The 27,470-nt window shown below is 46.3% G+C and overlaps 1 protein-coding gene across 5 annotated transcripts in view; it reads left to right on the top strand.

Moving 5' to 3' along the window:
• Positions 1-27,470, top strand: part of CACNA1E (calcium voltage-gated channel subunit alpha1 E) — a 464,826-nt gene that overhangs the window by 100,312 nt on the left and 337,044 nt on the right. For 4 of the 5 annotated variants that reach the window (XM_054693426.1, XM_037506339.2, XM_054693430.1 and 1 more), the window contains exon 1: positions 2,538-2,744. The exons of the other annotated variant lie outside the window; for it this stretch is intronic. In XM_054693426.1, the coding sequence (XP_054549401.1) occupies positions 2,641-2,744 (104 nt within the window). In that variant the 5' untranslated portion in view covers positions 2,538-2,640. Of the gene's footprint in view, positions 1-2,537; positions 2,745-27,470 lie in introns of those variants that run through there. 5 annotated transcript variants of the gene reach the window in all.

Below are 27,470 nucleotides of genomic sequence, written 5' to 3'. Positions count from 1 at the left end.
TAAAGGAAAGATGAGATAATTTCATGTTTTGATATTCATAAAATTGATTCCGTGGAAGCAAAAGCTCTGCAGTGCATATTATTGCTGCTATAATTTTGGCAAAGATGTGATTCAAATTGGCAAAGTGTCTGGGAAGGGGAAATCCATTCAGGAGTGAGAAGGTGGGCTGGCCAGGAAGCAGAGGCCAGGAGCCAGGTTGTGGTGACCCTGAGAGAGGTCGGTGGTGGTCCAGGAGACTGGCCTGTGGCCTGTGGAAGGACAGGAGGGAGAGCGGGCTGCAGGTGCAGAGGCTGGGAGTGCTCGAGTGCCAAAGCTGGGGAGGGGGTGGAAGTGCCTGGGGAGGGGAGCGTGCGTGTGTGTGGGGAGGGAGAGACATTTAAACATCGTAGGAATGAAGGATAAATTTAAAATCCATCAAGCAGAGTTGAGACAGAATGACAACGTGAGGAACATGAATCACTCTTTCTAGGGACCCACCCAACAGTTAGAAATATATTTTTCTCCTTCATTTCTCCTTCCTACCTGGACATCCATCCTGGATCCTCTGCCTTCCCTCTTCCTGCAACCTTGACCCAGCCTTGTGGCTTAATATCTGGTGGTAATCAGTGCATCCTCAACAGCTTCACTCCAGCCTAACTGAGTCTTTGGGGTATGGTGTTGGCAGAGCTGGGAAGACCAGTTTAGATGTTAGAAATGCAAGAGGAGACAAATGAGGCCCATACATTTGGGCCCACTCTCCAAGGAAGTTGGGGTGTATTGAAAGTCACATCAGTGTCATCACATCAACACCAGGATCACCCTAATCTCTTTCTGCTTCCTTAGAGTAGATGTTGGCATCTATGGGTTCAGCTTGGTGTATAGAAGCAGTGTGATCAAGATAGTGGAAAGAACTTTGAGCTGGGATTTGGGAGCAGGGTTCTCTCCCAGCACCGACTTTTATTGGCATTGTGACCCTGGGCATTGTGACCCTAAGATCCCTCACCTATAAAATGTCCATTTTAATACTTTGTTTTTGTGCTTTTCTGTTTGAATAGCAATGCAGGCCAGGGAAGACAGGGCAGGGTCTGGAGGGCAGCGCCCTGGAAGATACCCTCTAGGAGCCCAGCACAGCCCCCACAGCAGTGAGGGCTCACTGAACACTGACTGCCGGAAGTGGACGCCAGGGCTCCTCTGTATATGTACATCACTGGCATTTAGAGCCAAGGCCTCATGCTTGTGTCCCTCGTGCCACCTGGGATGTGGTTTGGAATATGGGTGGGGAAGGGGCTGGGGATTCAGGTGTTGGGCTTTTGACTGAGGGTGAGACAGAGATCTGTGAAAGGTGGTAAGTTCAAGTTCCCTCAAACCAGAATGTTCTCTGTGGACATAGTCTTCTGTGCACCTCTCCTGTTCCCAACCTGCAAGCTCAGTTTAAATACAGCTTAGAGTCATTTCCTCCACAAAGCTCTGTCCAGCACCACCACTAGGGGCAGGTGCCCTTGCTTATGAGCTCAAATAGGGAGCAGGCCCACCTCCATCACCACACATCATATCTGTGGTCAAAACTAGTGTTCTTCCTGTCTCTCCCACAAGGAGGATGCCCAAGTTGGTGCACCCGGTGCCTGGCATATGGTAAACCCTCACTGTTCACTGAAAGAACATGGCTTTCAGAGACAAATTGGGTCATGTTCTCTTTGGCACAGAAAAGAAATAGGAGGCTCAAGGGAGCCAGTAGAGACCCCTGATTCCCAACCTGCCCTGCCCTCCCCATGATGCCTGCGTCAAGTAAGGGGAGAGACCCCAAAGGGGAACCAGCTCTCAAGAATCTCTCTCCTGGGGCTGGGGCTGGGCGTCAGAGTTAGGGTAGCAAATGGGACTTGCATAGAAAATAGAAACCCCCCTCCCCCAGAGGAATTCCTTTAGCACAAGTAGGAGAGAAGAGTTAGCTACATGTCCCAGACAGGACTGGGAAATACAGCCTTTAGCATTCTTCAGTCCTTATCCTGGCACCCTGAGACATTTATAAGGGGTGCATGTTATTTCTTTAACCTTGGTCTTCTGCATTAGACAGTGAAGCCCCAAATGGAGTCTACTCTGGTTACCCCACACTTGGCTCCCAGTCTGTGGTCCACAGTGGAAGCTTCTGAGTTAACTATGATTTATTGAGTTCCTACTGTGTGTGCGTTTCTGGGCTGGGCTTGGAATGTGTAAGCTCGCATCCCAGCCTGCTCTGGAGTCCACATCTGTCATTAACCTCTTTCTCTTTTCTATTTCCCTCATGCCCACCCCTTACCCAACCCCTCCACCCCTTATCTCTCGCCCGCCCCCCTCGCAGAGCAATGTTCTGTGATGGTGCCCGAGATGCGTGGACTGAGTCCCGGCCGCAGGCTGCCCGAGCCAGCCCCCTGCCCGGCCGCGGGGAGCCCTGAGCCCGGGGCCACCGGCTACAGCCGCCGCCACGTGCTGGCGCTGCCTGAGGAGGAGGCATGGCGGCCCCAGCAGTGCGCCCTGCTCGAGGCCGACGCCTCGGAGGAGGTGGGCATGCTGCCGGCCTCCCCGCGCACTGCGGCCTTCGGCTTCGACAACTTCTTCCCGGTGCAGGAGGGCGAGGGCTCTGGCTGGGAGGGCTCCAGCCCCTTTATCCCGGTGAGCCCCGAGGTGATGAAGCGGCGGCGTGGGGGCCTCATCGAACAGCGCGACATCATCAAGGCCCACGAGGCTCACAAGATGCAGAGCACCCCGCAGGCCCGGCGCAAAGAGTGGGAGTGAGTACCGAGGAGGGCGCACTGGGAGCTGGGGCGCAAGGGAACTTGGGTGCGGGGAGCCGGGGTGCATGGGCAGGGAGGGGCAGCAAGCCCTCCCGGGGGTCCTGCAGAAAAGGTTGGGGTCCAGGAGACACAGACATTTGTCACTGCTGCTACTGATGAGGGTTCGGACCCTCTAAGCGCCGTCCCTGCAGCCAATTTCTCATCAGCTGTGCGGAGACTGTACCAAACCTCACTGCCTCTACAGCTGTCAAATAGAGGGTGGATCCAGCTTGCACCCCAAACACACCCAGTTTACTAACAGCCAGTGGAGAAAGAAATGGGGTCTGTCTCACACTCTGACTTCCCCTGAAGAGAGCTCTATGAAAAATGGAGAGGCCGCTAACATGGGAATCATCTATGTCATTCTTTCCCTAATTGTCCCTGCCCCTGCTACCTCTGGGGGCAAGACTTCAGTGGATGAAGGAGTTTTGCCAAGAGTGGTAATCCCCATCCCCACCCCATGACTTTGTCTCTGATCTTTTGTGTAGGGTGAAAGCATTTCTGTTGTCTTCTACCTAATACATATGTGTCGAGACCTTGGGTTTTTATTGCCAGGAGTCAAAAATTTAAAAAAGATAATATTTCATTGAATTCTCAATCATCCACATAAGGATGTTTTTCCCATTGAATGTCAGAGTTTAGTCTGTCTGTTTGCATGGCATGTGGTCTGTTAGTCTTTCTCTCCTTTTGTTTTAGACAAATAGAGACCTGTTGGATGTCATCAAGTTCAAAGAAACTATCAATAGATGTTGATGATGATTGTGGTCATGGATGAATTTATTTACCTGACTGGGTGGATATTCTGGATGGCGCAAATGGGGATGTTTTCCTATAAATGTTAATTTTATTGTTAGTTCATTCTTTGATTCAGCAAGTGTAAGGCTGATTTATGCAGGAGTCCTGTGGTTCAGAAAGGAGTTGGGCTCCCAATACTTAACAAACGTCTCCTGCTACTCATCTCCCTGTGCTAGTCACCTCCAGTAGTTCTAAGTGCCAGCCATATCCTAATGTGTGACTCATGAGAATTCTCACCACCACTATGTAGTTAAGTACAGCTATTTTCCACATTTAATCAGAGAGGCACAGAAAAGTTCAGTGACTTTCTCAAGGTCACCTCAATAATAACTGCATGGTTACTGTGATCTGATACTGATTAGTGATTTGAACGTGTCAGGCTGGTTCTAATCTTTTAACTACATGGAACGATGCCTTCCAATCCAGTTACCACAGTAGTCAACTTTCCTCACTCATTGAGATGCCATGGCAGAAGCACTGGCTTGGGGGGAGGGTTGTTAAAGAACTTGGGTCTCATCCCCAGGGTGAGCTCTCTAGTCGTACAACCTCTAGTAAGTCACCTCATCATGCCTTTGAAAATGAGTAGAAAGGAAGGAGATGGATATTTGAATACAATGCAGCTTTGATAGTTGGTATTTCTTAATGAAAGTGCATATATTTTTGTGTACCTCCATCTTGTCTTCCTAAGAAATCCAGAGCCACTTGAGCACAGAGATTGTCTTGCATATTCTTTATATCACTCAATGCCTGTTTCATGACCTCAAGAATCCCAACCATACTTGCCATAACCAGCAATGTGAAGTGACTCTTAGGTCTTTTTCTCAGTTAACAATTGGAGGATATAAAGAAGTAGTACCAGCCACCTGTTTGGGTGATAGTGGGGCTGGTTGGGGACTGTGCTTTCACCTGGACAGCTCCCTGAGGAGGTGAAACAGGACAGACATACCCATGACCTTGAGACAATGTTGACCTTCTTGAGTGTAGTAGTGGAGGAAAACACAAAAGGAGGAGAGAAAGGGTGACTAAGGAGGTAGAAAGTCAGAGAGCTCAGGGACAAAGAAGCAAAGAGAAGAGTGTGTTTTGACGGAAGGAATAATCATCCATGAGGGGTGTTGCTCAGAGCTCAAGTAAAGTGAAGAAGAAGGACTCTGGTTGTGGCAACATGGGAACCATTTTAATGAGGTGATGGGACCAGGGCGCAGTTGGAATGGGTTGTAGAGAAATGGAAAGTGAGAGAGGTGGTGATGTGGCCTTACCTTCCCTGCTCCCAGCACCCACAGCCTCATTACTGCAGTCCCTTCAGACATCTCCATATTTAGTACCCCTAGTCTTTTATCCTTACCACTCCAAACTCTCTCCCCATAGGGCTCTGTGCATTCCTTAATTGGATCTACTTCCCACTCCTCCCCAACTCCTTGAATCCTGATAGGAAAATGCCTCAAACTCATTTTCTACCAGCAACAAGATCCTCTACCTCCTTCTCCTTTCTCAGGACATTCTTGTCACCTCCGTGTTCTGACTAGAACCCATCTCCATCCCAAGAACACTGCTTGGCCTGCAGGTGCCTTCCCTGGTGACTGCCTTCTCTCCCACATTGCTCCATGCTCTTTGAACCTGCAGATAGGGTAGGTGTCTACTTACTCCTCCTTGTTCCCAGATCATTACTCCTCTGCCTGTCCTAAAATCGCCATCTCTGAGCTCATGTCCTCAGGCAGTGCTGCTGATGCCAGCTGCAGCCACTGCGACTCCTGGGTGCAGTAATTGCCCATCAGTCCAGGAAGACTGAGGCTTACTGCCCCTTGATCTTTTGCTAGTTCTTCTTCCTTTTCCCACTCCCCAAACATTGGCAGCCACAGGGCTAAGTCCTCCACCTGTTTTCTCCTTACCCACACTACTTCCTGTTGATCTCATCCAGTCCCAGGCTGTCAGTTACCACCATAGATGAGTGACTCCCAAATTTGTACCTCCAGCCAAGACCTCTTCCCTGAATTGTGGATGCCACCCACATAATCAGCATCTTCACTTGTGTGTCTATAATCAACTCTAACACATTATATCCAGTAGCAAAATAGCAGTTCTTACCCAAGTCTGTTTGTCCTTCTATAGTCTCCCTTACATGGAGCTTATATTCTTTTGTTGCTTGGAGCAGAAATATTGGATTCACTTTGATTATTTTTCTCCTCTCACACTTGACCCCAGTCTTTCCAATCTGCACTGATTCTTCCTTCAAAATGTATCAGATCACATTTTCCCACTTCTGCCTCTACCTCCCTGGTCCATGCCACTTTGAAAAATAAAATTTTATTCTACAAACACTTATATGGTATTTACCAGGTGCCCAGCACTGTTCTAAATACTTTATTTAATTCATTTAACCCTTGTAACTGTTGAGATTGGTATGATTAACCCTATATTTGCGTGGAGAGTTGGAATAACTTGCTCTGCTCTGTCAAAAGAATCACTGCAACCTCCTCTTGACTAATAGCCTGACTGTTAGAGTCTGTTTTTCCCACTGCTGCTAAGGATCCCATTTTTCCTTTTTTTATGATTTAGAAAGGAGTTAGAAAGACAGTACATAGCGTTTCCATCAGTGTCTTCAGAAGTATATCACATAAGTTTTGTGCTCAGAACCTTCTAGAAGCTTCCTTCCCATCTCACACAGAAAAGGCCAAGTCCTTACCTCACCCTACAAGACCCTGCATGATCTCCCTCCTATATCCCTGAGACCTCCCCTCACCTCTCCAAAGATGCTGAAGCATCCTTCATTTTATTTTATAATCTTTCTCCTACTTATTCGGTTCCAGCCACAGAAGCCCATACCATTTCTTGAATATGTTCAGATCACTTCCTGCCTCAGGGCTATTTCCTTTGCTGTTGCGCTGCAGAAGTGTTCCTTCCCCATAAATCCTCAGGCCCTTCCTTGCCTTCTTTAGGTCTCTGCTTAGAGAAACCATTTCCATCACCCTACACAGAATAATGTTCCCCCACCTTGTCACTCTTTTTATTTTTACTATTATTTCCCCAACACATATACACACACATAAACATACAAATACAAAGACAAAGACATACACATATGTATTGTGTGTGCGTATGTGTGTGTGTCTTCCCACACTGAAGTATAAGCTTTCTATAAGGAACTTTGTCTTATTCCCAAAATATAGACCAATGTCTTGTATATAGTTGGCAAAATAAATATTTGTTGAATAATGATGAAATGCATGCTCTGGGAAAATGATGCCCATTCCAATCAGGTAACTTCTGGGGAAGGAAGCTTCTGAGTTCCCTGGGCCAGCTGTGTGATTGCACAGGCTGCTGACTGCACAAGTCCCTTCCATTGAACAGTCAACAGAGGTAGAGGGGAATCTGTTCTCCCTCCTGCAGGGATATGCTGGACCTTGTCTCTACTGTGCATCTTGGAGATACCAAATCTTATGGCTTCTTGTCTTGCCTTCTGTCTTTTCTAATTTACATTTTTTGGGACGCTATTCTCCTGACACGAGGGCAGGGCAGCCTGTTCTAGTCTCCAGGCATGCATTTGCTAGAGCGGGAAATCAGGAAGAATGCTCTGTCAGCAGCCTTGCAGCTTCATACTCCCCCCTCAACTCTTGTCCCAACGCCCACTCAGCTGACAGCCCAAGGCGCATACGCCAGCTTTACAACTCCTGCCTCCTTGGCACTGACTGAGATCTCTGGTGACACATGAAGAAGACTAGAAACCAGGGGGGTTTCCAGCATCTTGTGCCTTTGGCTGGGTGAGCCTCATGCTGGGAGGGTGAGCAGTGGGGTGTAGGAGGATCTCAAGGAAAGGGGCTTCATTTTCCTGCGGACACACCGTAGGTAAATCAGATAAAGCAGATTTTCAGGTGCAGAATATAATTTCCCAGAGACCTGGGGGGAACACTAAGCAGTCCTTGTGTACCAAGTTTTGTGGCGTTAGTGAGTGGGCTTGAAACCACATTTTACTTACATTTGATATAATTCCTTCCAGCCTACAAATGTTTTCATAGTTACTATCTCGTCTGACCTTCACAATAACCCTATGGACAAGGTAGTATTCCTAATTTACAGAAGAGATAAACCAGCTCAGAAGTTAGAGTTAGTACCCAAGGAAAGCACCGACAGCCACCATTTATTGAGTCTTGTCATTGTGCTTTGTGTTTGGCCTGTATTATTTATTCCAATGGAAATCATAGGTACTATTATAAAGGATAGAAACATTTCATATGGGACTATTATTGCATATGGATTCAGAAGAAAGGAAATTATGTGTAACTTTAAAGTCTGTGTAGGTTGGTACAACTTACTCTATAAAGGGGGACGTGGTATTTCCATAATCATAGTACTTATCACACTGTATTGTAATTGCCTGTTTACATGTCTTGCCCCCACTAGATTGCAAAGCAGAGAAATTGTCTGCTCCCCATTGTGTCTCCATCACTTAGCATAGAGCCTGGCACATACTCAACTCTTAATAGATATTTGCAAAATGAAAAAAAAAAAAAATGACGTGATTTAACACACCAGGAACTAGTCAGGCTTGATCAGGGTATGTCAGGTGCTCAGTATCAGGGAGCCAGCGAGGATTCACCCTGGGATCCCCAATTTCTGTGTCTGTCTCCTTCCACTGAGACATACAGCCCATGTTTTGTCCTCTGCCATGACTACACGGAGCAGGACAGACCTCAGGCACCCAATTCCTACTAGTAGGTGTTGACTCCAAGTGCCAACTATGGGACCTGGGGCAGTTTGTCTCTGGAGCTTTTGAAAAAAATGTAATCTTTTTTATCAAGGTAACTGTTTATAATACTATAATGATTTAGGGGTATGAGTTCACCCCTCTTGAGATGTATGTTACCATACCCTCACCAGAGTACCCATAATACTCTATCATAGTCCTCTGGGCTCCCTCCCTTTTTTGACCTCCCCACTGTGGTAGCTTCAATTCTGCAGTCAGATTTCTAGGGTTTGTTTAGATTGAGTTTTGTCTGTTCCTTTGTTCCTTTATATTCCACATATGAGTGAAATCATCGAGAACTTGTCTTTTTCATTCTGACTTACTTTACTTAGCACAATCCCCTCCATTTCCATCCATGTTGCCGCAAATGGCAGGCATTCATCTTGCTGTGGCTGGATAGTATTCCATCATATATCTATACTGTATCTTCTTAATCCACTCATCTGTCTTTGGTCACTTAGATTATTTCTATGATTTGACGATTGCAAATAGTGCTGCAAGCAGCACAGAAGAGTGTTTATGCCTTTGAATTGGTGTTTTGTGTTTTTTGGTTAAATATCCAGGAGTTTTAGAGTAGCAGTGGGTAATAATCCTTACTTACCTTGTTGGTCTGCTGTAAATTTTGACCACATTTATTAGATCATATCAGTATGTGGTCCTCAAAGTGTTGATGAGCCCAGGGCTATTCTGGGTCTCTCATCTCTCTGCTTAGTCTCCCTGAGGGAACCTCAACCTCGCCCATGTATCTTCAGATGACTCTTAAATGTAGATTTCCTAAAAACCCTTCACTCTTGTAGCCAGATGCTAGCCTGGCATCTCCAGACGGGCCTAACAAGCATCTGAAATGTAACATGATGGGGCCTCCCTGGTGGCTCAGGGGGTTGAGCACAGTGCTGTGAAGTTGCCCCAGCCTCTGCAGAGCAGGTTTGACCCCAGGCCATCCAGAGAGTTACCCACATCGTGCGGCAGACCTCTCCTGTCTTGCCCACTGCTCCCCTCAGCAGTGTTTTTTGTCCTGCCTGTTCTGCTCCCTGCTCTGTCTCTGGTGAATCCTCCCGCACCTCTGGCCTATACCCCAGTTCTTGTATGCATTAAATAAATAAATATTTAAAAAAATGAAATGTGACATGATGACAGCAAAACTTGAGACCCCCTTCTGACCCAACCTGGCCCCTGAGCCTTCCCTACCTCAGGAAGCGGCACATGCCAATATCTCTCTAGTAGCTCAGGCCAGTGGCTTTTGTTAGCTTTCGTTTCACTCTTTCCAGTCAGCAGGCAGCAGATCTGCCAAACATTTCCCAACTTTGAACACTTCTCCATCCCCACCTCTCCAGTCTGTTCTCAGCCACCTCTGGGGGCCATTGCACTGACCTTCAAATGACCCTCCCTCCTTATAGCTTTGTTTCCTTGTAATTAGGAATGTGTATTCCCATAATAGAAACACTTAAAAAGGATGTCAATCAGCTCAGGACTCTGTGACAGACCTCCTCTTTGCACTTGGGGTACACTCTGAGCTCCCTCCCAGGCTGTACCACCTGGTCCTGAGGGACCTCTGACTTCATCCCTACAACTTGCTCCTTGCTCCCCACACTCCTGCCCCCTGGCCTGCTTTGAAAGCCAGGCCTATGCCTGCTGTGTCTCTGCCTCCCCCCTCTGCCTGGAATATTCTTTCTCCAGATCATAACAAGGTTGTCCATTCTTGTCATTTAGACCTTGGCTGAAGTGAGACTTCCTCAGAGTGGTTGCCTTTTGCCACATAGTCAAAAATATTGCCTGGGAACTCTGGGTCTCATCACCCAGTGCAGATGCCCACCTAAACCACAAAATTAGAAGTACCACACTGCCCTGTTCACTCTGTTGTCCACTGCTGAGAGCAAGGCCCAACCCTTTAGTTTTCAGTGAATATTTGTGAATGAATGAATGAATGATTGCATGAAGACTCAGGGAGCTGCTGGGTTGGTTATAATTATGATAAAGAGGCTCACTCAGCCTTGACAGCCCCTGGCATATTACCAGGTCTGGCCTAGGGAGCTGGGGACACTGGGGACTGCAGGTAGAGGTGGGGTCAGAGCTGGATTTGGAGACTCATGGACTGTGAAAACCCTAGTGGGTTAAGTTGCAGGCTGTTTGGACTGCATCCTTCTATGCATCTTTGTTTGCTCACCACTGAACCATGGTTGAGAAAAATATCCAACTTTTCTGTGACTCATTTTACTCCTTTGTTAGGCTGTGTATGAAGATAATGATCTTTTTGAATTGTGAACAGCATGGCCTTAGTACATTGTTTGTGCGCCTTCCCCTACAGCCTGGCTCCTTGAGTTCAGGAGCCCAGCACCTTCCACTGCTTCTAGAGCAGGGTGTCAGAGATTTGTTGAAGCCCCTGGCACAGGGGGGCAGTCAGGGGTGCAATCGGCTGTGCATGTCAGTAAGTGGCAGCAGCTTTTGGGTGACTGAGGAAATGCAGTGCTCAGTACACAGTGATACTCAGTGCATATCAACTGTTGTTTTCATTATTGTTTTTATCATCGTCACCATCTGATCCAGCGACCTCATTTATAGATGCGGAAGCTGGGCCTTGAGCACCAGTGCTTGTGTTCTTCTCTTTGAAAGGTTGGTGGATGATGGAAGTGAAAGGAGGACACAGCCCTGTAAGCACCACCCCTTCATCTCATACCCCAAAGTCGAACTGACCAGAGGATTGTTGGGGGAGGGCTCACCAGATTATGAGAGATGACAACTCAGGCGTCCAACCAGCATCCTCATCAGACTCAGCATCAGCCACAAATCTGTAAGGAAGCAAACGTCTCCCCTTGCAAACATTCCAGTTGGATTTTCAGAACCATCAGGCCAATTTTTTCTGACCTCTTGGAAGGCTAACCCCATGCAGATGGAGTGAGACTGAGTGGGAACGTCTTTCCACATGCTACCTCCTGCTGGCAACATCAGGCATCATTTGGTTTAGTTCCTAGAATACTAGGATCTGTAGAAATGTCACTGGCGGAAGGATGCCTGGGTAGAATTTGTTCAGCTGATTAGAAGTGCTTTGCTGAATGGACTGGTTTTCACACCATTTCATTTTGTATCTTTAAGGAAGGACAACAAGTCTCAAGGTCACCACAGTCCCCACTACTCCATATAGCGGAGAGCTGACTCACTCCTTTAGAAGGTACTGTTGGCTCTGCAGGCACTTGGTTTGCAGCCCTGTGGATCCAACCCCCTTGCAGGCGCTCTGGGCTGTAGTGTAACCACAACACGTGCCAGCAGAACACAGCACTTATGAGGTGTCCACACACTGTGCTCTCACTAGCCCAGGGGTGACATCCAGAGAACTGGGTGTCCCTGGGCACTGCCACAATTCAGGTGACCCCTAGAAATCTGCTTATGATGGGCTCTCTGGGGGAACCTCCTCACCCATCCTTGAATTTTCTGTACCTCTCCCCTGAGGTTTGAAAAAGGGTCTCCTGGCAGGTCTAGCCTGTAGTAGCTTTTCTTTCTCTACATTTTCCCCTCCAGCTCTTCCAGCTGTTCTGTGAGAGCTGCCCCTAGAGACCAGGTTGTGGGGATAGCAGGCGGGGAGTGTGAGCAGTGGGGTTGGTCCTGTATAGGTACAGGACCCTGGCTCCCTGCCTGGCGACTCCTCTCAATGAATGATCACATAACTCCCCTGCTTAGAGGAAGCCGCGTGGGGGTTCTGAGAAAACAGATGTGTTTGCACCTCAGAGCACACAGCCAGGGCTTAGTGGGGCTACAATTTTCTCCTTTGTTCTGGTTCTTCACATCAAGACAAAATCAATCAGGAAGGAGGAGGCAGGGGAGGAAGTTGTCACTCTCAATGCTAATGTGCTTCTGTGCCCAGTATCACGCTCTGCTTCATCTCCAGCACCATCAGAGTCGTCCCTATTTTGAGGGTCAGGCAAGCCAGTCTCTCCTCTCCCACCGCTCTGCTCTGCCAGCATCAGCCATGTCTGGATATCTTCAGGAGACTGTTCGGTCTGCTGAGCTTGTCAAGGTATGAAGAGATTCTGCTCTCTGCTACCTTAAGACAAGGGGAAGGCAGTGCCCTCTAGTGCCAGCTGTACAAGTTGTTACTTTCCCTCTTTTTTCTAGTTATTATTATTTTTTTTTCACTGTTTTATGGTTCCCCCATGTGGTCTTTCCTGTGTACTGCAAACAAAGTCTCGGAAGATTTTCTCAGCGGTGGGGATAGATGGTAGCAACTCAGCGCAAGAGCCTGTCGCAGATAAAGACACTGAAGCCAGAAGGCAGAGAGACTTGTAGGGCAAGTGGAGTGCTGGGGATTCTGGTCTCAATTCAGGGTTTCCCATCTCCTCTGCCCTGTGCTGCGTCTTCACCCTCAGAGAGCTCACCTGCATGTGTAGCTACAGATGAATCAAGGGTGATTCAAAGTGATGCATGAAGACGAGGAAATGCTCAGTGCTGAAGAGCACACGCGCATGCACACATACACACACACACACGCACCCCCCACCCTCTGCAGCTTTCCAGGCATGGGGATAAACAAGACCTTTAAAAACATCATCTTACATAATGCCTTCTTCCATGTTTGGGTGAGAAAGTGGAGGCAGAGAGACAGAGGTGCACTGCCCGGGGCCCCACAGGCCGTGTGCTGTGACCCAGAGACGCTGCTGTTTTCAGTGGCAGCCCAGCCTGTCTGAGGACCGTCGTCTCTGTCTGCTGTGCGCCCCTCTCACCATCTTTCTCACAGGCTCTCCGAAGCCTAGAGAGGAGGAGTTATGAACGAGCACATGTAGGGTTGGGGCTGTTTTTGCCTCTTTTCCTTCCCTCCCCTTCTTACCGGGAGGCTCCGTGGAGGAGGCTGCAGCTCCACCGCTGTCTTCCTGCTCCTGTCAGAGTGCGGCCTCCTGCCCCAGAGCTCAGTGGTGGGACACCCACTTCCTACCCAGTGCTGGCGAGGACAGGAGCAGTGAGGTAAACCCCCTTTCTGTTCTTAGAGGACAGACACACTTGCTTGGGGACAGCTCTCTGGTGTGGCCTGACATACCTGGCGCAGCTGTGCTGGGGCCAGTCCCTCCGCCCCATGTGCCCCCCTCCTCCCGACCCCCCTTTCTTGCAGCTCCCGTCTGCCCTGCTGGCTCCCTTCCTCTTATGTTTCTGCCTGAGTCAGGAAGAACTTGTCCCTCTCTCCTTCCTCTCTCCCTGTCCTGACAGTAGAGCACAGCACACGTAGGGGACTGCATGTTGCTTTTATCCTTTTGCTTTTTAAAAATTAACACTGTTATCCATCCTGGGTATCTTCCTTGGCAGTTTCTAGAAAGATGTCCCTAAAGTCTCTCTCATGCTGCATAGTATTCTGTTTATTTCCACCGCCTTTCTCAACAGGGGTTTCCAGTGGCTTTGCAATTCTGAGCAAGTAGCTAAAGCCACCCTCCAGGTTTATAGGCTTTCATTGTGGGCTAGGACCCAGAGGTGCCCATGGAGGGGCCTTCCCCACACTGAACCCTCGCCCCTGAGGGCCCATGCTGCTCCCCAACACCCCTCCTCTCATCTCAGCCTCAATTGATATGTGAACTTTCGCCGGCTGTGTTTTCCCTCTGGCCACCTTGAAGAGACCCGATGAATTAATAATGAGCCCGCAGGAATCAGAGCGATGGAGCCATTAATTGTCAGTCAGTGTCTCCACCTCTCCTGGGCGCTAATTAGCACGCTGACAGCTTCAGTTTTATCTGGAGCCAGAGCAGGCTTCAGGGACACGGTGGCTCAGCTTGTGGCATCCGGAGCAGAGGGGGGACCCCGGGTGCCTTCCTGGGTGCGGTGGGGGCTGCCTACAGAATTCAGAGTTCCTTCAGGGACCTGTTTGCCTGGAGGAGGGGGAGGGGATAGAGATGGGATGTCTGGGGAAGGCTGACCAGTGTGTGCTGTTCTTGGGCCTAGGTGGCAGGTGTATGTTTCTGGCTCAGCACAGGTGACACTTGCTGGGCTGTGTGGGGCTCTGGGAGGAGGCCTGTCTTCACACCACAGGCTCGCCCAGCGCAAGGCAGGTGACCCAGGAAGATTGCCTTGACATAAACACTGCTTTCTTCACATTATTCTCGTCACAGTGTTACTCCCTAGAGGGGTGGCATAGTGTCACATCCTGCATAGTGGCTCAGGAAATGCTTCTGTAAAAGCGATGGCCACCGAGAAGCTGTGTGACCCTGGCCAAGCCCTGTTGCCAATCTGGGCTCCGTTTGTAATGTGGTTTCCAGCTGGCCATATCCTGATGGCTGAGGCGGCGTGGCCAGATGGCTAAGAGCACAAACTGTTAGGTCAGATTGCCATTTTTGGTTTTGCCTCTAGCACCTGGAAGCTGTGTGACTTTCGGCAAATCATCTCACCTCTTGGTCTCTGCTTCCTCATCACTATACAAGACAAGATTACTTATAGCTAATCCTAGTTTGATATATCAGTGAACTAAAAATGCTTTTCCCCCATGTTCGTAAGCTGTTTCGCATATGCACTCCAGATGAAATCTTTAAATCGACTGGCTGGGACTTGGCCCTCTTCCTCCCCAACACCCTCCCTTAACCCCATCTTCCCAGTGGGCTATGAGCCGCCAGTACCCTAAGAAAGAGCCACATCCTCTGGGCTCAGACGCAGAAGCTTGACTCTGAGAAGCCCACCCACTGTTCTCCCCTTACCAGGACACCCATCCTTTCTCCCACCCTCTCTGGGGCCTCTGCCCCATGCTGCTGCAGGCCAGGGGAGGTGGCTTGTGGTGGGCTTGTTCCAAGATGTGTGCGCTGGGACAGGGGTAGGGGTTCCTGTGCAGGATCTTTATTGGGGTTTAGGAGTGAGATGTCCTGGGATCGACATCTGGGAAAAGGCAAGGAAGCATGACTAGGTAGAGGAGCAGAAACATTCAGATCATTGCATCTTTCTCTGACCTGTTTCCCCCAGGTTTGACAGAGAAGGAGAACAGTCAGGTACACAGCAAGCTACCCAGAGGGTCTGCCTTCTCCATTCCCAGTTTGCTTGAAAAAACACAGGTGTCTAAACTCCAATTCTGAAAGATTCAGATTTAGTTACTCTAAGGTGGAGTTTTAGTGTAGATACACAGGTATGCAGAAACATATGTGGATGGATGATAGGTTGGTGGTTAAATGATAGAAAACAGATAGATAGATAGATAGATAGATAGATAGATAGATAGATAATTTTTATAGTTCCTTAGGTGATTATAAGGTGGAACCAGGATTGAGAGGTATTGATCTCACCCTGTGGCTATAAGATGGGCAGGTACCTGGCCCACCTTTCTTCAGGAGTGAGTTCCTCTCTCATCTTTTGGGGTCACAGTGGATTATCTGAGGCCATTTCCTGACCTCCACATATTCTTTTCAGGAGGTAGGCTGCTCTTTCTGGTCTTTCAGAAGGCAATCAGAACATTTCTGAGAGCTTCTGGATCTCTGCACATGAATGATCATGGAACACAGCTCAGTGACTGAGTCCTACCAAAGGCTTAACTGGATTTGAATCCAGTTTGAGCCCAGTAATTCTTAGTTGTCTGATCTTGGGCAAATTACAGTTTTTCCATGTTGCACTTTTTCTTCATCTTTGGACCATAGGTGCTTTACAATAATAACATTACATTTCTGGAACATTATATAGTTGACAAAGCACATTCACTACCTCATCTAATTTGAACTTGTAATGACCTGATGAGTTGTTATGGATAATGAAAAGTCAGAAGAATTAAATGTCTTACCTAAATCACACAGCTAGAGCATGTACCTCCCTACTAGCCTAAGGTGGACTTTACAATTCTCTATTACTGCAAGTAATTAAGGCCCACAGATGACTCAGGGACTAAGATACTGTTAGAAAGGCATCCAACCACTTACTCTGATCTTTCTGTAGATTCAGCAATTGTTATTCTGGCCATCTTGTGACCTTTTAGGTTATGCTCTCCTCCAAGAATCCCAGGAAGCTATGGAACTCTCTTCACCTCAGGAACACACATACACACTCACACACTGTCTTGAGTAATTCTGTATTTCACACACATGAATTAGAAAAATGTCATTACAAAAACTATACTTCTTGTTCATTTTTTTTTTTTGGTCTGTTGAAATGAATGACCACTTGCTAAAACAAATAATCAGTGCAAATTGTACAAGTAAAAGAAAATGAAAATTAAGCGCTGCTTAAACATAAATTTCAATAGCAGATTATTTTATTCCTTGAATAAGGGACTGAAATCATGGAGTGATCTGGATGTGGCTTCTGTATGTGTCATCTTTGCTCTCTGGATGCTTCTACTTGGTTTTGATGGTGGCAGATTACTGATTCTGAAACTCGGGGGTATGCAACTTCATTATTTTGAAGATATCATGGCTTTTGAACTTTCCAAAAGGGAAACCCAAGATGGAACTCTTTGAAATGCCTTTGGCATATTCCAAACCAATGAAAACCAGGAATTTAAACTGGATGGGTAGACCTGGAGTTCACATAGTTGTAAGTTGAGGAAACATGGTATAGCTGCTAATTTTTTGGTGACTTGCTTCAGGATACTCATAGAAATACTGCAGACCCTACATTCTTGACATCACCTGACAGAGGCGTCTCTTCCATCTCCCTCCTCTGAACCAAGCCACAAAGCAGCTCAATCATTTCCTGGTCACACAGCCTTGGGAAGGTGTCTGCAGTGGCTTTGTTCTCTTTTGCTTGGTAATCTCTAGGATTTTTCAGAACAGGTGTTTGCTCTAGGATACCTGAGATTTGAGAAAATCCCTGCCTTTGAAAACAGTCTTTTTATAGACCCATATCGTACCATATAGTGGACAGATAAAAGATGCATTTGTGGCCTCCTGGTTTAGATATTGTCTTTGACTTTGAGTGCAGTGACCCGAAGAACAAATTGGGGTTTGTTTTTTCTCAGTACAAGATATCTGGAGTGGGTAGCCTGGGACTGGGGAGGCAGTCCCAGGATGGCACTGAGGACTCTTGCTAGCCATCCTTAGTGTGGGCATGTTGCCTCAAGTCCCAAGAGGTATATCTCTGCCCAGCACTGTGGGAAATACAGGCAGAAAAGAAAAGGCAACTCTTCTTCCATGTCCTGTCTTAGCCTGGCCTGGAAGAAACTATTTGCGGCCACCCAATCCTCCTTTATCTGGACTATTTAAGAGAGTCCCAAATTTGCATCCCATTGCCTTTAACATCTACAATCATTTAAAAAAGATAAAGACACATTTTTTTTTCTCATACAAAAGAAATGTATTTTTTTTTAGATTTATTTATACAGGAATGGGGTACAGGTCAGATGTGCGGGAGGGTGAGAAGATTCACCAGAGACAAAGCGGGGAACAGAACAGGTAGACTGAGTAAGTACACTGCTGAGGGGAGCAGCGGGTGAGACAGGAGAGGTCTGCTGCACCATGTGGGATTCTCGCCGGCCAGCCGGGATCGAACCACGCTGCAGAGGCTGCAGACAGCTTCACAGTGCTGTGCTCAACCGCCTGTGCCACCAGGGAGGCCCCCAAAAGAAATGTATTTTGAGAAACAATTAGAAAATATAGAAGCATATAAAGAATAATATCAAAATCACTCATAATCCAATTACAATCTAAATACTGCTAACACTTGTGCCATGTTTCCCCTCTTGGTCTTTTTCTAAGCCCTGCAGGCACATACATATGTTTTTACTTTCTTTTTTCCCTCCAAATTGAGCTCTTGCAGAACATATACTTTTCTATTGTGCTTCTTTCACTTTTCATTGTATTGTGAACATAATAATAATATCATTAGGTGTTTTTTTAAAAAAGATTTATTATGCATACAAGAACTGGGGTACAGGCCAGAGGTGTGAGGGTGAGAGAACTCACCAGAGACAGAATGGGGAGCAGAACAGGCAGACCTACTGAAATACACTGCTGAGGGGAGCAGCGGGCAAGCCAGGAGAGGTCTGCTGCGCCATGTGGGTAGCTCCCTGGGATCAAACTCGTGCTGCAGTGGCTGCGGATAGCTTCATAGGTTACATCTTAACCCCTTGCACCACCAGGGAGGCCCATTAGATATTATTTTGAAAACCTGATTTGTAATGGCTAGTGTTTGAGGTTCAGGGAGAAGTTTTGGTGCTAGGGGCTCAGGTAAATTTAGTTCCTGTCCTGCTGCTTGTTCTTCCTCCATAATGCCAACGAACTCTTGACCAAGGAAACTACAGATATAAAGATCAACAGCCAGCCGGGTGATTGGTGAGCACCAAAACCCAGCACTTCCCATTTCTGTGCTCAGACTGGCCTAAGGGAAGCGTCTTCATCTCTACACTGGAGTTTTAGATGATCTAGATGGGCCTGAGAAACTGATTTGGACTCAACTTACTTGACACTGTGTGACTTTGGTTAAGTTACTTAACCTCTCTGGGTATCTCCTCATCTATTAAATGGGGAACAATAAGAGTGCTCACCTCCTGGTACAGATCAAATGAACTGAACATATAACATGCTTATCTCAGTGCTTGGTAGATAGTTAATGATCCATAAATGTTTGTTTTATCATTTCCTACCACTGGACATTTATGTAGCTTGATTTTTTTTCTTTATAAATTAATCAAATTATTGATGTTTCACTAACTTTGACTAAGTACATAATATGTGTCAAATGTTTTTCTAAATGCTTGGAGCTACAGGGTGACCAGGATTAGACAGGTGTCTGATCTCTTGGAGTTCAAGTTTCAGTGGTGATACATGAGGAATAAGCAAGTTCAGGTGGTGAGAGATCTAGAAATAAACTAAAACATGATGTACCAAACTAACAGGTAGCAGATGTCAGGTAGGGTGGTCAGGGAGGATTTTTTGAATGGGTGACACTGGGGCAGAAACCCTATGACAAGGACACGGTCTGGAGAAGGGCAGATTGAGTCACTGCAGTGGGGGTGAACTTGGGAGTTTAATCAAATACAGTAGCAGCAAATGAGCAAAGAGGGCGCGAGATGGGGAGTCTGCAAAATGGGCAGGGCTACCTCTTCTGGAGAGCTTTGGAGGTGTGGACCTCATTACCAAGTGCAAAGGGTGATTCTGAGGAGTCTGGTGCCTGGAAGTGACCCACATTTGGTGTGTGTTGGACTTGGCTTGGCCTTGTCAGATCAGATTGTGCCCATTTCTTCCTAAGTAATTGTTTAGTGACATCGTGACTGTGATTGGAAATGGCCACCACGAGAATATTTGCACCATGGAAATTTGTAGCAGATGCTTTGGGCTTTTGTTCCTCAGAGAGCCAGTTGTTAAACTGTTCCAGCACAGACTGAATAAGCTGACCTAGGTTTTAAAAACAGTTCTTTAGCTGTCCTGTGGAGACTGAATTACAGCGAAGTGATACTGCAGCGAGCATTCTTGAACACTTTGTTTCGGCTGTGTATTCGGCTGAGTATTTCCTTAGGAGAAATTCTTAGAAGTGAAATATCTCCGTGAAATGATCTTATTGATCCCCACTGAAAATTTTCACTAGTTTACATTCTTTCCATGAGAAAGTATTTTCCTGTCCCCTTCCTTATACTGATCATTAGCATAAAAAAAGGAAAAAGCTAAATTTGTTAGATGAAAAACAGAAGCTTATCTGATTATTGGTGATTTGATGTTTATCAATCATTTGTAAATTTCCTTTGTTATATTATTTATTACTATCCTATACTCTTTTAAATTGGTGCTTGCATTTTTCTTACTGATTTGTTAGAACTCTGTACATTAGAAGTATCAATTCTTTGTCATCTACTTTGCAAATATTTTTCATGGTTTAGTTCTTTACTTTAAAAAAATTTAATATATAGAAATATTGCATTTGTATGGAATAAGATTTATATTGTTTCTTCTAGTGTTTTCATGTTTAAAAGAATTTTTTCTAAGCTGTTCAAAGTGGGAGCCAGAGAACATTCTGGAATAGTTGTGCTAGGTTGCTGCTTAGGTAGAAAAACATTTCTATCCAACTGGCATCCAAGCTAACACTGAGACTAACACAAGCAGGGTATTGAAACAAAAGAAAACAAAAAACTTTTCTCCATCTTGAGCTCAGAGGGATATTCATTTATGTTTTACTGAGGTTTTTAAAAATATGTATATCTTTAATCCATCTGGAATTTATTTTGGTTGAAAAGCTTACATAACAATTTCATTTCATTTTATTTGAAATGGTTAGTCAACTTTCTTAGCACCATTTATCGAATAGCATTTCCCTCTCCTGAATTTTAATGTTATCTGTATCATCATCTACATCTTTATGTGTGGTAGAGTCATTTTTGTCTGTATTTAGTTCCATTGATATATTATTTATTATAATTTATCATTATCATGCTGTTTAATTTTTAGCTTTGTAATATATTAGACTATCTGTTAAGATACACTTGAGACTCATTGTGCAATAGTTCAAAAAAGTTAGGAGTTTATTGGGAATTGCAACAACATTTAACTAGTTTTATTAGAAGGACATTTATAATATTTACTTCTTTCATCTTGGAACATGGTTTTTATTCAAAGTTTCACTTACCTTTTGCAATAAAATATTAGAATTTCCTTCTTTTACACAAATCCTGTTTCTGCATGTCTTCTTAGTAATTTCTCCCCCACAGTTCTTGTCCCAAGACTGTCCACTGTGTCCATGCAGGCATCTTTTTCAACAAACCTGCCCCTTCCAAAAGCAGCTTTGCCCACCTGTATCTATGTAGGTGCCTCTTTCTTTTTTCTTTTTCCTAATCAACATGTCCTTTTAAAATGCAAAAAACCAGAATTAATAAATTTCCCCCCCTAGAAATAGTATTTTACTGTCATTGTGAACAAGATACTTTTTGGACATGTTGATTTTGGCATCCAGGCGAGCTGTCCTTTTTGGCTCATGTATGGTAAGCGTTTATAATGGTGCCCCAATGAAATCTGAATTTTCAGAGTCTGTAAGCTCTGCCTGACCCTGCACCGCCTGCCGTCCAGCTCCTGTGCCTGTATCTTCTCTGTTCTCTCCCCTCTAGACCTGTTGGCTTTCTTGAACTTCTTCCAGTTCCTTAAGTTCTTTGTTTGACCACTTTGCATGGTCTATTTCTTTGATCTGAAACTCACATTCCCTTCTCTATGCAACTGATTCCTGTTTCCTTCAGGTTCCTGGGCTCATATATCTTCTCTTCCTACTTCATTAATCTGTAATTACTTATTTCTCAAGTTATTCCCATGATCTAGAATAATAGCTGTCACCTAGGAGGTTCACAATATATGTTCTTGGAATGAATGACTGCATTGGATTACCTTCGTGAACTCTCAAATTAATTCTAATACTGTTAAGTTCTTTTACTTGGAATGTCCAGCATTGCCTTACTCTAGCTTATATTTCTGGTTTCTCAAGTCCAAAACTATTTTAGTGATTGGTAAAATATTAAGCAAGAAAATGCAACTAAACTTCTCATATTCATTAAGAACTTTTCCCTAGTTGTGTGATTTGCGTGAGATAGGCAGGATCCAGGGTGCTCACCAACACCTGTCTGACAGGTGTTCCAACACCCAGAAACTCCCATCCCACATGCCGTATGTAGCCTCATGGCCACAGGCTTCCCCTCTCACCGCAGGGCTGGTGTCTGTAGTCTAACTTCTCAAAGTTTTTGTTTTCGATTCTCAAATTCCCCACACTGAGCTCATCCCTTTTCCTATGCTCCCGTTTCTCTTGCCACCAGATCATTCCCACCACTGTAAATACATGCTGTAGAAGCCTGCATTAAAAAAGAAAATAACCCTCCTTGATCTCTCACTCCTATTTATTCTCTGTCCTATTTCTCTACTCTTTACAAAAACTTGCAGGAAAAGTTGTCAATACTTGTCTCCACATTCTTATCTCTTGTTCCTTCCTCAACCCATTCTAAGTCTTTAGTTTGCCAAAACTTCTCTTGTAAAGGTCCCTAATGTGTCCCAAGTTGCTTTTCTGCCTTTATTTTACTTAACTCCTCAGAGTATCTGGTACAGTTGACCACTTTCTCCTTCTTGGAACAGAGATTTTGCCTACCTTTTTTGAGAGCATGCTCTCCCGACTCCCTTCCTAGCCCATCTCTGTGGCTGGGTCTTCCTCCACTGCAAGTACCCTCAGCTACACCCCTCCTACCTCCTCTCTCCTGTCCCGTCCTATCCTCTCCTCCAGGGCAGGACTAGGAGTGCATCCATTCTTAAGGGGTTATGTAACCCACAAACAGGTGTCTACCATATTTATAGATCCAGCTTTCATCTTTCCTCTGCGCTCCCGAGGCTTAAATCCAATGGTATCCTTGACGTGTTAACACAGATGTCTAGTGAGCACCTTCAACATAACGTGTCCAAAGCAGGACTTTTTGCTTATCCTTCAATCTGTTCCTTCCCCGTGTCATCCCTGCTCCATCGGTGAATGCGCCATCTGTAGTGTGGCTCCCACCCAGCTTATGCTAAAGAGTTGAAGGAAGGTGATGGCCGGGGTAATAGGTACACTCTCCAAAGGGTTGGTTACGGGGGAGTCCTCTCTCCAGTCTGGCCCTCCTTGTTTTGTAGCAGGTGTCTCAGAACACAGTGTGTGCAAGCCAGTTCTTCCAGCCCACCACTCCCTCTTCCTGCCTCTTCCTCTCAGGAGTTTTGACTTGTAATGGCTGCGGAAGCAGAGGCACTGAAGGCGAGAATGGGCAGCGGTGTCCTGTCTACTCAGAAGCTATACCCTTGAAGGAGCAGTTGGCTTCCTGATTTTCTAGGCAGTTGACCCCTGGGTTTCTTGATGTGAAGCAGGGATTGTGAGTGAGGGATGGTGAATTTTGGAAATTCTTTCAGTCCAGTAGGTTTGTTCTGCTCGAATTCCATTCTTAGCTTTAAAAAAAATCCTATTTATTTTTGTCTTTTTATCATCATGGGTATTTTGGTGGGGAGTGGAAGAATCTAAATCAAAGGCTGTCAATCAGATGGTATTTGATGCTAAAAATCCCCAGAGAAATGCAAATATGAACAATAATGAGAAACATCTTTTTGGCCATTGGAATGACAAAACTCAGAATGGTGGATAATATCTCCGTTGACACTGATGTGGGGAGATGGACACGGATATGGGCTGCTTGCTGGTGGCAGCACACTGGCGTGAGAATTCTGGAAAGTGATTTGGCAGAATCTACTAAAATGAAATGTGGGTTTACCTGTGATTCAGAAGTCTCGCTTGGGTATATATGTCCTGGAGAAGTTCTTTGCATGAGTCTGAAAGGCCGTGTGCAAAGTATCACTTGTCATAGCAGAGAATGAGTGGGGACGTGGATGCCCATCACCCAGGCCTCAATGAGCAAAGTGCAGGGAGGCCGCTGTGAGAGGCAAGAGGCCACACGGGCACATAGCATTGCAGGCAGTTTTAAAGAGTTAGGGAAAAAATTAGAAATGGCATGAAATGTATAATCATGAGGTTCTGAACTCTGGTGAGCTTAAAACATCTCCCAGCATTTCATGTTTACAAAGTTTTGTGAACCTTTAAGGTTCTATGTTAAATGTGCCAGAAGCAAATGGCCATACCAGGGGAACGGGATTTGAAAGTGGCCATTAGGGATGAAGAAGGAAAAGTTCTGTTGTCTCCTGAGTCATTTCAGGGAGAGAGAGGTAAAAAATCAAAGACAAAGAGTTTAGATCTGAAACACTTCTTCCATGAATTTCTGAAAGCTGGATTTGTATTTTCCAAATGTGGTGTCTTTGGGAAGAAGCACCTTTAAATCTCAGACCCATGACTAGTGTTAGTAGGCTACGCCTTGTCCATTGCAGGTGGGACTGGACTTCTCCTTTCTGCCCCCCACCCCGCTCCAGGTTTGGTGTGAAACCACTCCATACCATCAGTCACCCGTTGTCTGGAGAATGACCATTTAGGGATGGGGATAGTAGCAAACTATGCACCTGGATGTCCCCAACACCTCACTCCATGATTGACAGTGAGGGACCTCTTGATATTTGCCCCCCCAGTTGGCAACTTGCCATAGCAGAGAATGAGTGGTGACCTGGATGCCCATCACCCAGGCCTCGAGGAGCAAAGTGCAGGGAGGCCGCTGTGAGAGGCAAGAGGCCACACCACATGGGCACACAGCAATGTGGGAGGTTTTAAAGAGTTAGGGAAAAAATTAGAAATGGCATGAAATGTATAACCATGAGATTCTGAACACTGGTGAGCCTCAAACATCTCCCAGCATTTCATATTAGACTTGTCCTGGCAGGAGGCTCATCAGGTGTTTCCCCCACGCAAAGGGGCAATTTGGTGTGAACTACCAAGAGAATAGTGTGTCACTGGTCACAGGGGAAGAGCACACAGAGGGACTTTCCTGAATGATGGCCTAATCCATTCCCACAAGGTGACCGCATCTCTTTGGAAACACATTTGTGGACTTCTGTTCAAGTGTACTAATCACACAAATAGATGCCAAATGCCTACTCAGTGCTGGGGGGCAGAGGCCACCGGCTCAGTTCCAGCAAGATGACCAGAGCCCACTAGATTTAGTGGTAAAGAGGATGTGGTACATCAAGTACAACCTTTTATACAGTAATAGAAATTATAGGAAATAAAAGAACTTATATTTATAGAATGCTTTATACCGTTCAGAAGTACTTTGGTGTCAATTATCTCAGCATGGTTTGGCGACCACAATCTCAGGCTGTACCTGTGATCAGGTAGATGTTTTCTTTGGAAATGGTCTCCAGCATTGGGCTACCTACTTTTTTGGACTTGCGTGAGTGTGCGGGGGAAAGAAACAATTGTGCATGTCCAGAGAAGGAGGAGAAGGTTCAAGGCTGCAAAGTTTCCCATCCCTGGGAATGAAACCTTACATCAGCGACTCCCAATCCGGCACATTGATTCCCCAGGGTGTCTTGAAATTCTTCAAAGGAAATTAATTGTAATTCACTTCAATTTTTAAAATACACATAGATGCTGGGTAGCACAATGCTTCTGGGCAGGGGTGGACCAGAGGAGGTGGACTGGAAGTTGTATGTCTGTGAAAGAAACTGTCAACCAGCTAAAGAACGATAGGGAGCTTAAACTCCCCCGAATTTGGGGAGTGATTGGTCTGTGTTCACACCTGTAGGGGAGGCAGTGGCAACAGGGGGTGGTGTTGGCTACTGAGAAAGTTGAAATAACTTGTGGGGTGATCGGATGTCTCTGTACTCTCGATAGATGACTTGCTCTTCCCAGGATCTGGAAGAGCAGGCTTCCTGACCCCCAGGGAGTATGTCCCCTCTATTCTACAATGGGTAGTGGGGCATTATTCCATGATTTTTTTTTAAAGGGCTAGGTTACTGATTTGATGCTTTTACCGTGTGTTGGTTGATACCGACCAGCATGCTAGTGGATGGCTGCTCGGTGGTCATGCTTTTCCTTCCCCACCCAACTAGAAATGCCGGGTTTGCTCTTATGTAGCATCTGGTTAATGCAGACACATGGCTCACCCTGTGTTCCGGTGCTCAGAACTCAAAGGCTTTGCATGGGAAGTGGGGAACTCATTGTCGATTGGACCTCCATAGAATTTACTCAGTGCTGTCTGCTCTGCTTCTGTGGGACACCTGTCTGGGCGGATTTGCATGGGAAGTAGGATTTGTGGGCAGTTGCAAGTGTGTTTTGACTAGGGGCAGACTTCTGTATGTTCGCTGCCTGTGTCTACACAGCACAGCAGGAAAGGGGCCCCAGACAGTGATGGGCTGTAGGAGGGCCTCTGTGTTGCAAATGAGAAGCAGCCTGGGAGTGGGTGATGAAGAAAAGAGGGGGGCCGAGAGTTAGAGAAGCCTTAGCTCATTTCATCCGACAGCTCGGAAGTGGAAGCTGCTGTGTCTGCTCTTCTGCTCTGTTGCAGGCTGAGTCACCAAAGTTATCACAGCAGCTAGAGCCTGCGGAGACCTTGAACTCTGGCAGGCGCTGTGATTGGCCTTAGGAAGCTGCAGCCCTGAATCCCATTTCATGGGATGACACGGCAGAGGGGGCTGGGCTTGGCAGTGAAGGGCACAGGGCTTCACCTTTGCTTCCCATTTTGCTCTTGCCAGCAGCCTCCGAAGAGCTGTGCAGTGGCCCACCTCCCCACTGTCTCTGTCGTGAGTGAGCCAGGTGTCTGTCTCCCAGACTGAGACTGTAATATCCCAGACTGAGACTGAGAACATGATCATGTCCTGGTTCTCTCTTTGGATACACTCAATTCTTCCCTCTCTTTTTCCTACCCTCCTCCTGGAAGGTGGTGGATGAGATTGGTGATGGGCTCAACTAGTGATGGTTCACCCCACACGAGAGCATGTGCACACCCAGCTTTCCCACGGTGGGTCTTTTCCTCAGCAAGAGATTTTCTGCAGACCTGCCCCACCCCTGAGTGTCCCCTAGCTCCTCTGGCTCATAGTAACATTTCTCCTTCCCTCAGCACAGAGGGGCAGAGCAGAATGCGCATAAACCAAGGAGAAGTAACACAAACAGGGATGAGCCGGCCAAGTACAAAGAAGCAGCCTAATATCATGTGAGACACATGGCTTGGCACAAAGTTGGGCCCTGGCTTTATGGCCTATGTAGGTTACATGAGTCACTTCACTTTTTTAGACTCAGTTTCCTCCTCTGAAAACACCTCTACTTTCCCTGCCTTACAGAACTAATATCTAAAACTTGCAAAAACTCTTTGCCAAAAGTAAGAACCTGGACAGGACTGTTCGGCCTCCAGGTAGACACCTGGCATTGGTTTCCCACTGCCCCAATCTCAGCCTTGCACTTTATGGTCTGTCTCTTCCCCGTATTGCCCCCATGGACGGGAGATCAGAAAATGTGCTCTTGTCTCTAAGAAGCGGAAGTAACTCTTAAGTGCCCTAAGCATATTTTGAATCCTGGTCCTTTACGACAGTTGCTGAGGAAAAGTGCAAGAGGTATTGCAGGTTTAATAAGGCTTACAGGCAAGAAGAGGGTGTGGGGAGAACTCAATGGACTAGGGTGGAGGTCTATGGGTACTTTGGTGGGGGGGTTGTGTTGCGGCGATGGCATCTGCAGGGGGAGATTCTGTATCTCCAAAATACTAGCAATGGTGGAGTGGCACTTCAATAAAAAATGGTAAGAGTGAAGAGGGGCAGAGAGAGAGAGACAGAGAGAGACAGAGAGAGAGAGAGAGACAGAGTGACAGAGAGAGACAGAGTGACACACACACAGAGTGACAGAGTGTGACACAGAGAGAATGTGTG

Source organism: Talpa occidentalis, unplaced genomic scaffold (assembly GCF_014898055.3).
Source record: "Talpa occidentalis isolate TD23 unplaced genomic scaffold, MPIMG_talOcc4v2.1 talOcc4.12, whole genome shotgun sequence".
NCBI lineage: Eukaryota > Metazoa > Chordata > Mammalia > Eulipotyphla > Talpidae > Talpa > Talpa occidentalis.
The sequence above is the reverse complement of the archived record's forward strand: the minus strand, read 5'-3'. Positions and strand labels throughout refer to the sequence as shown.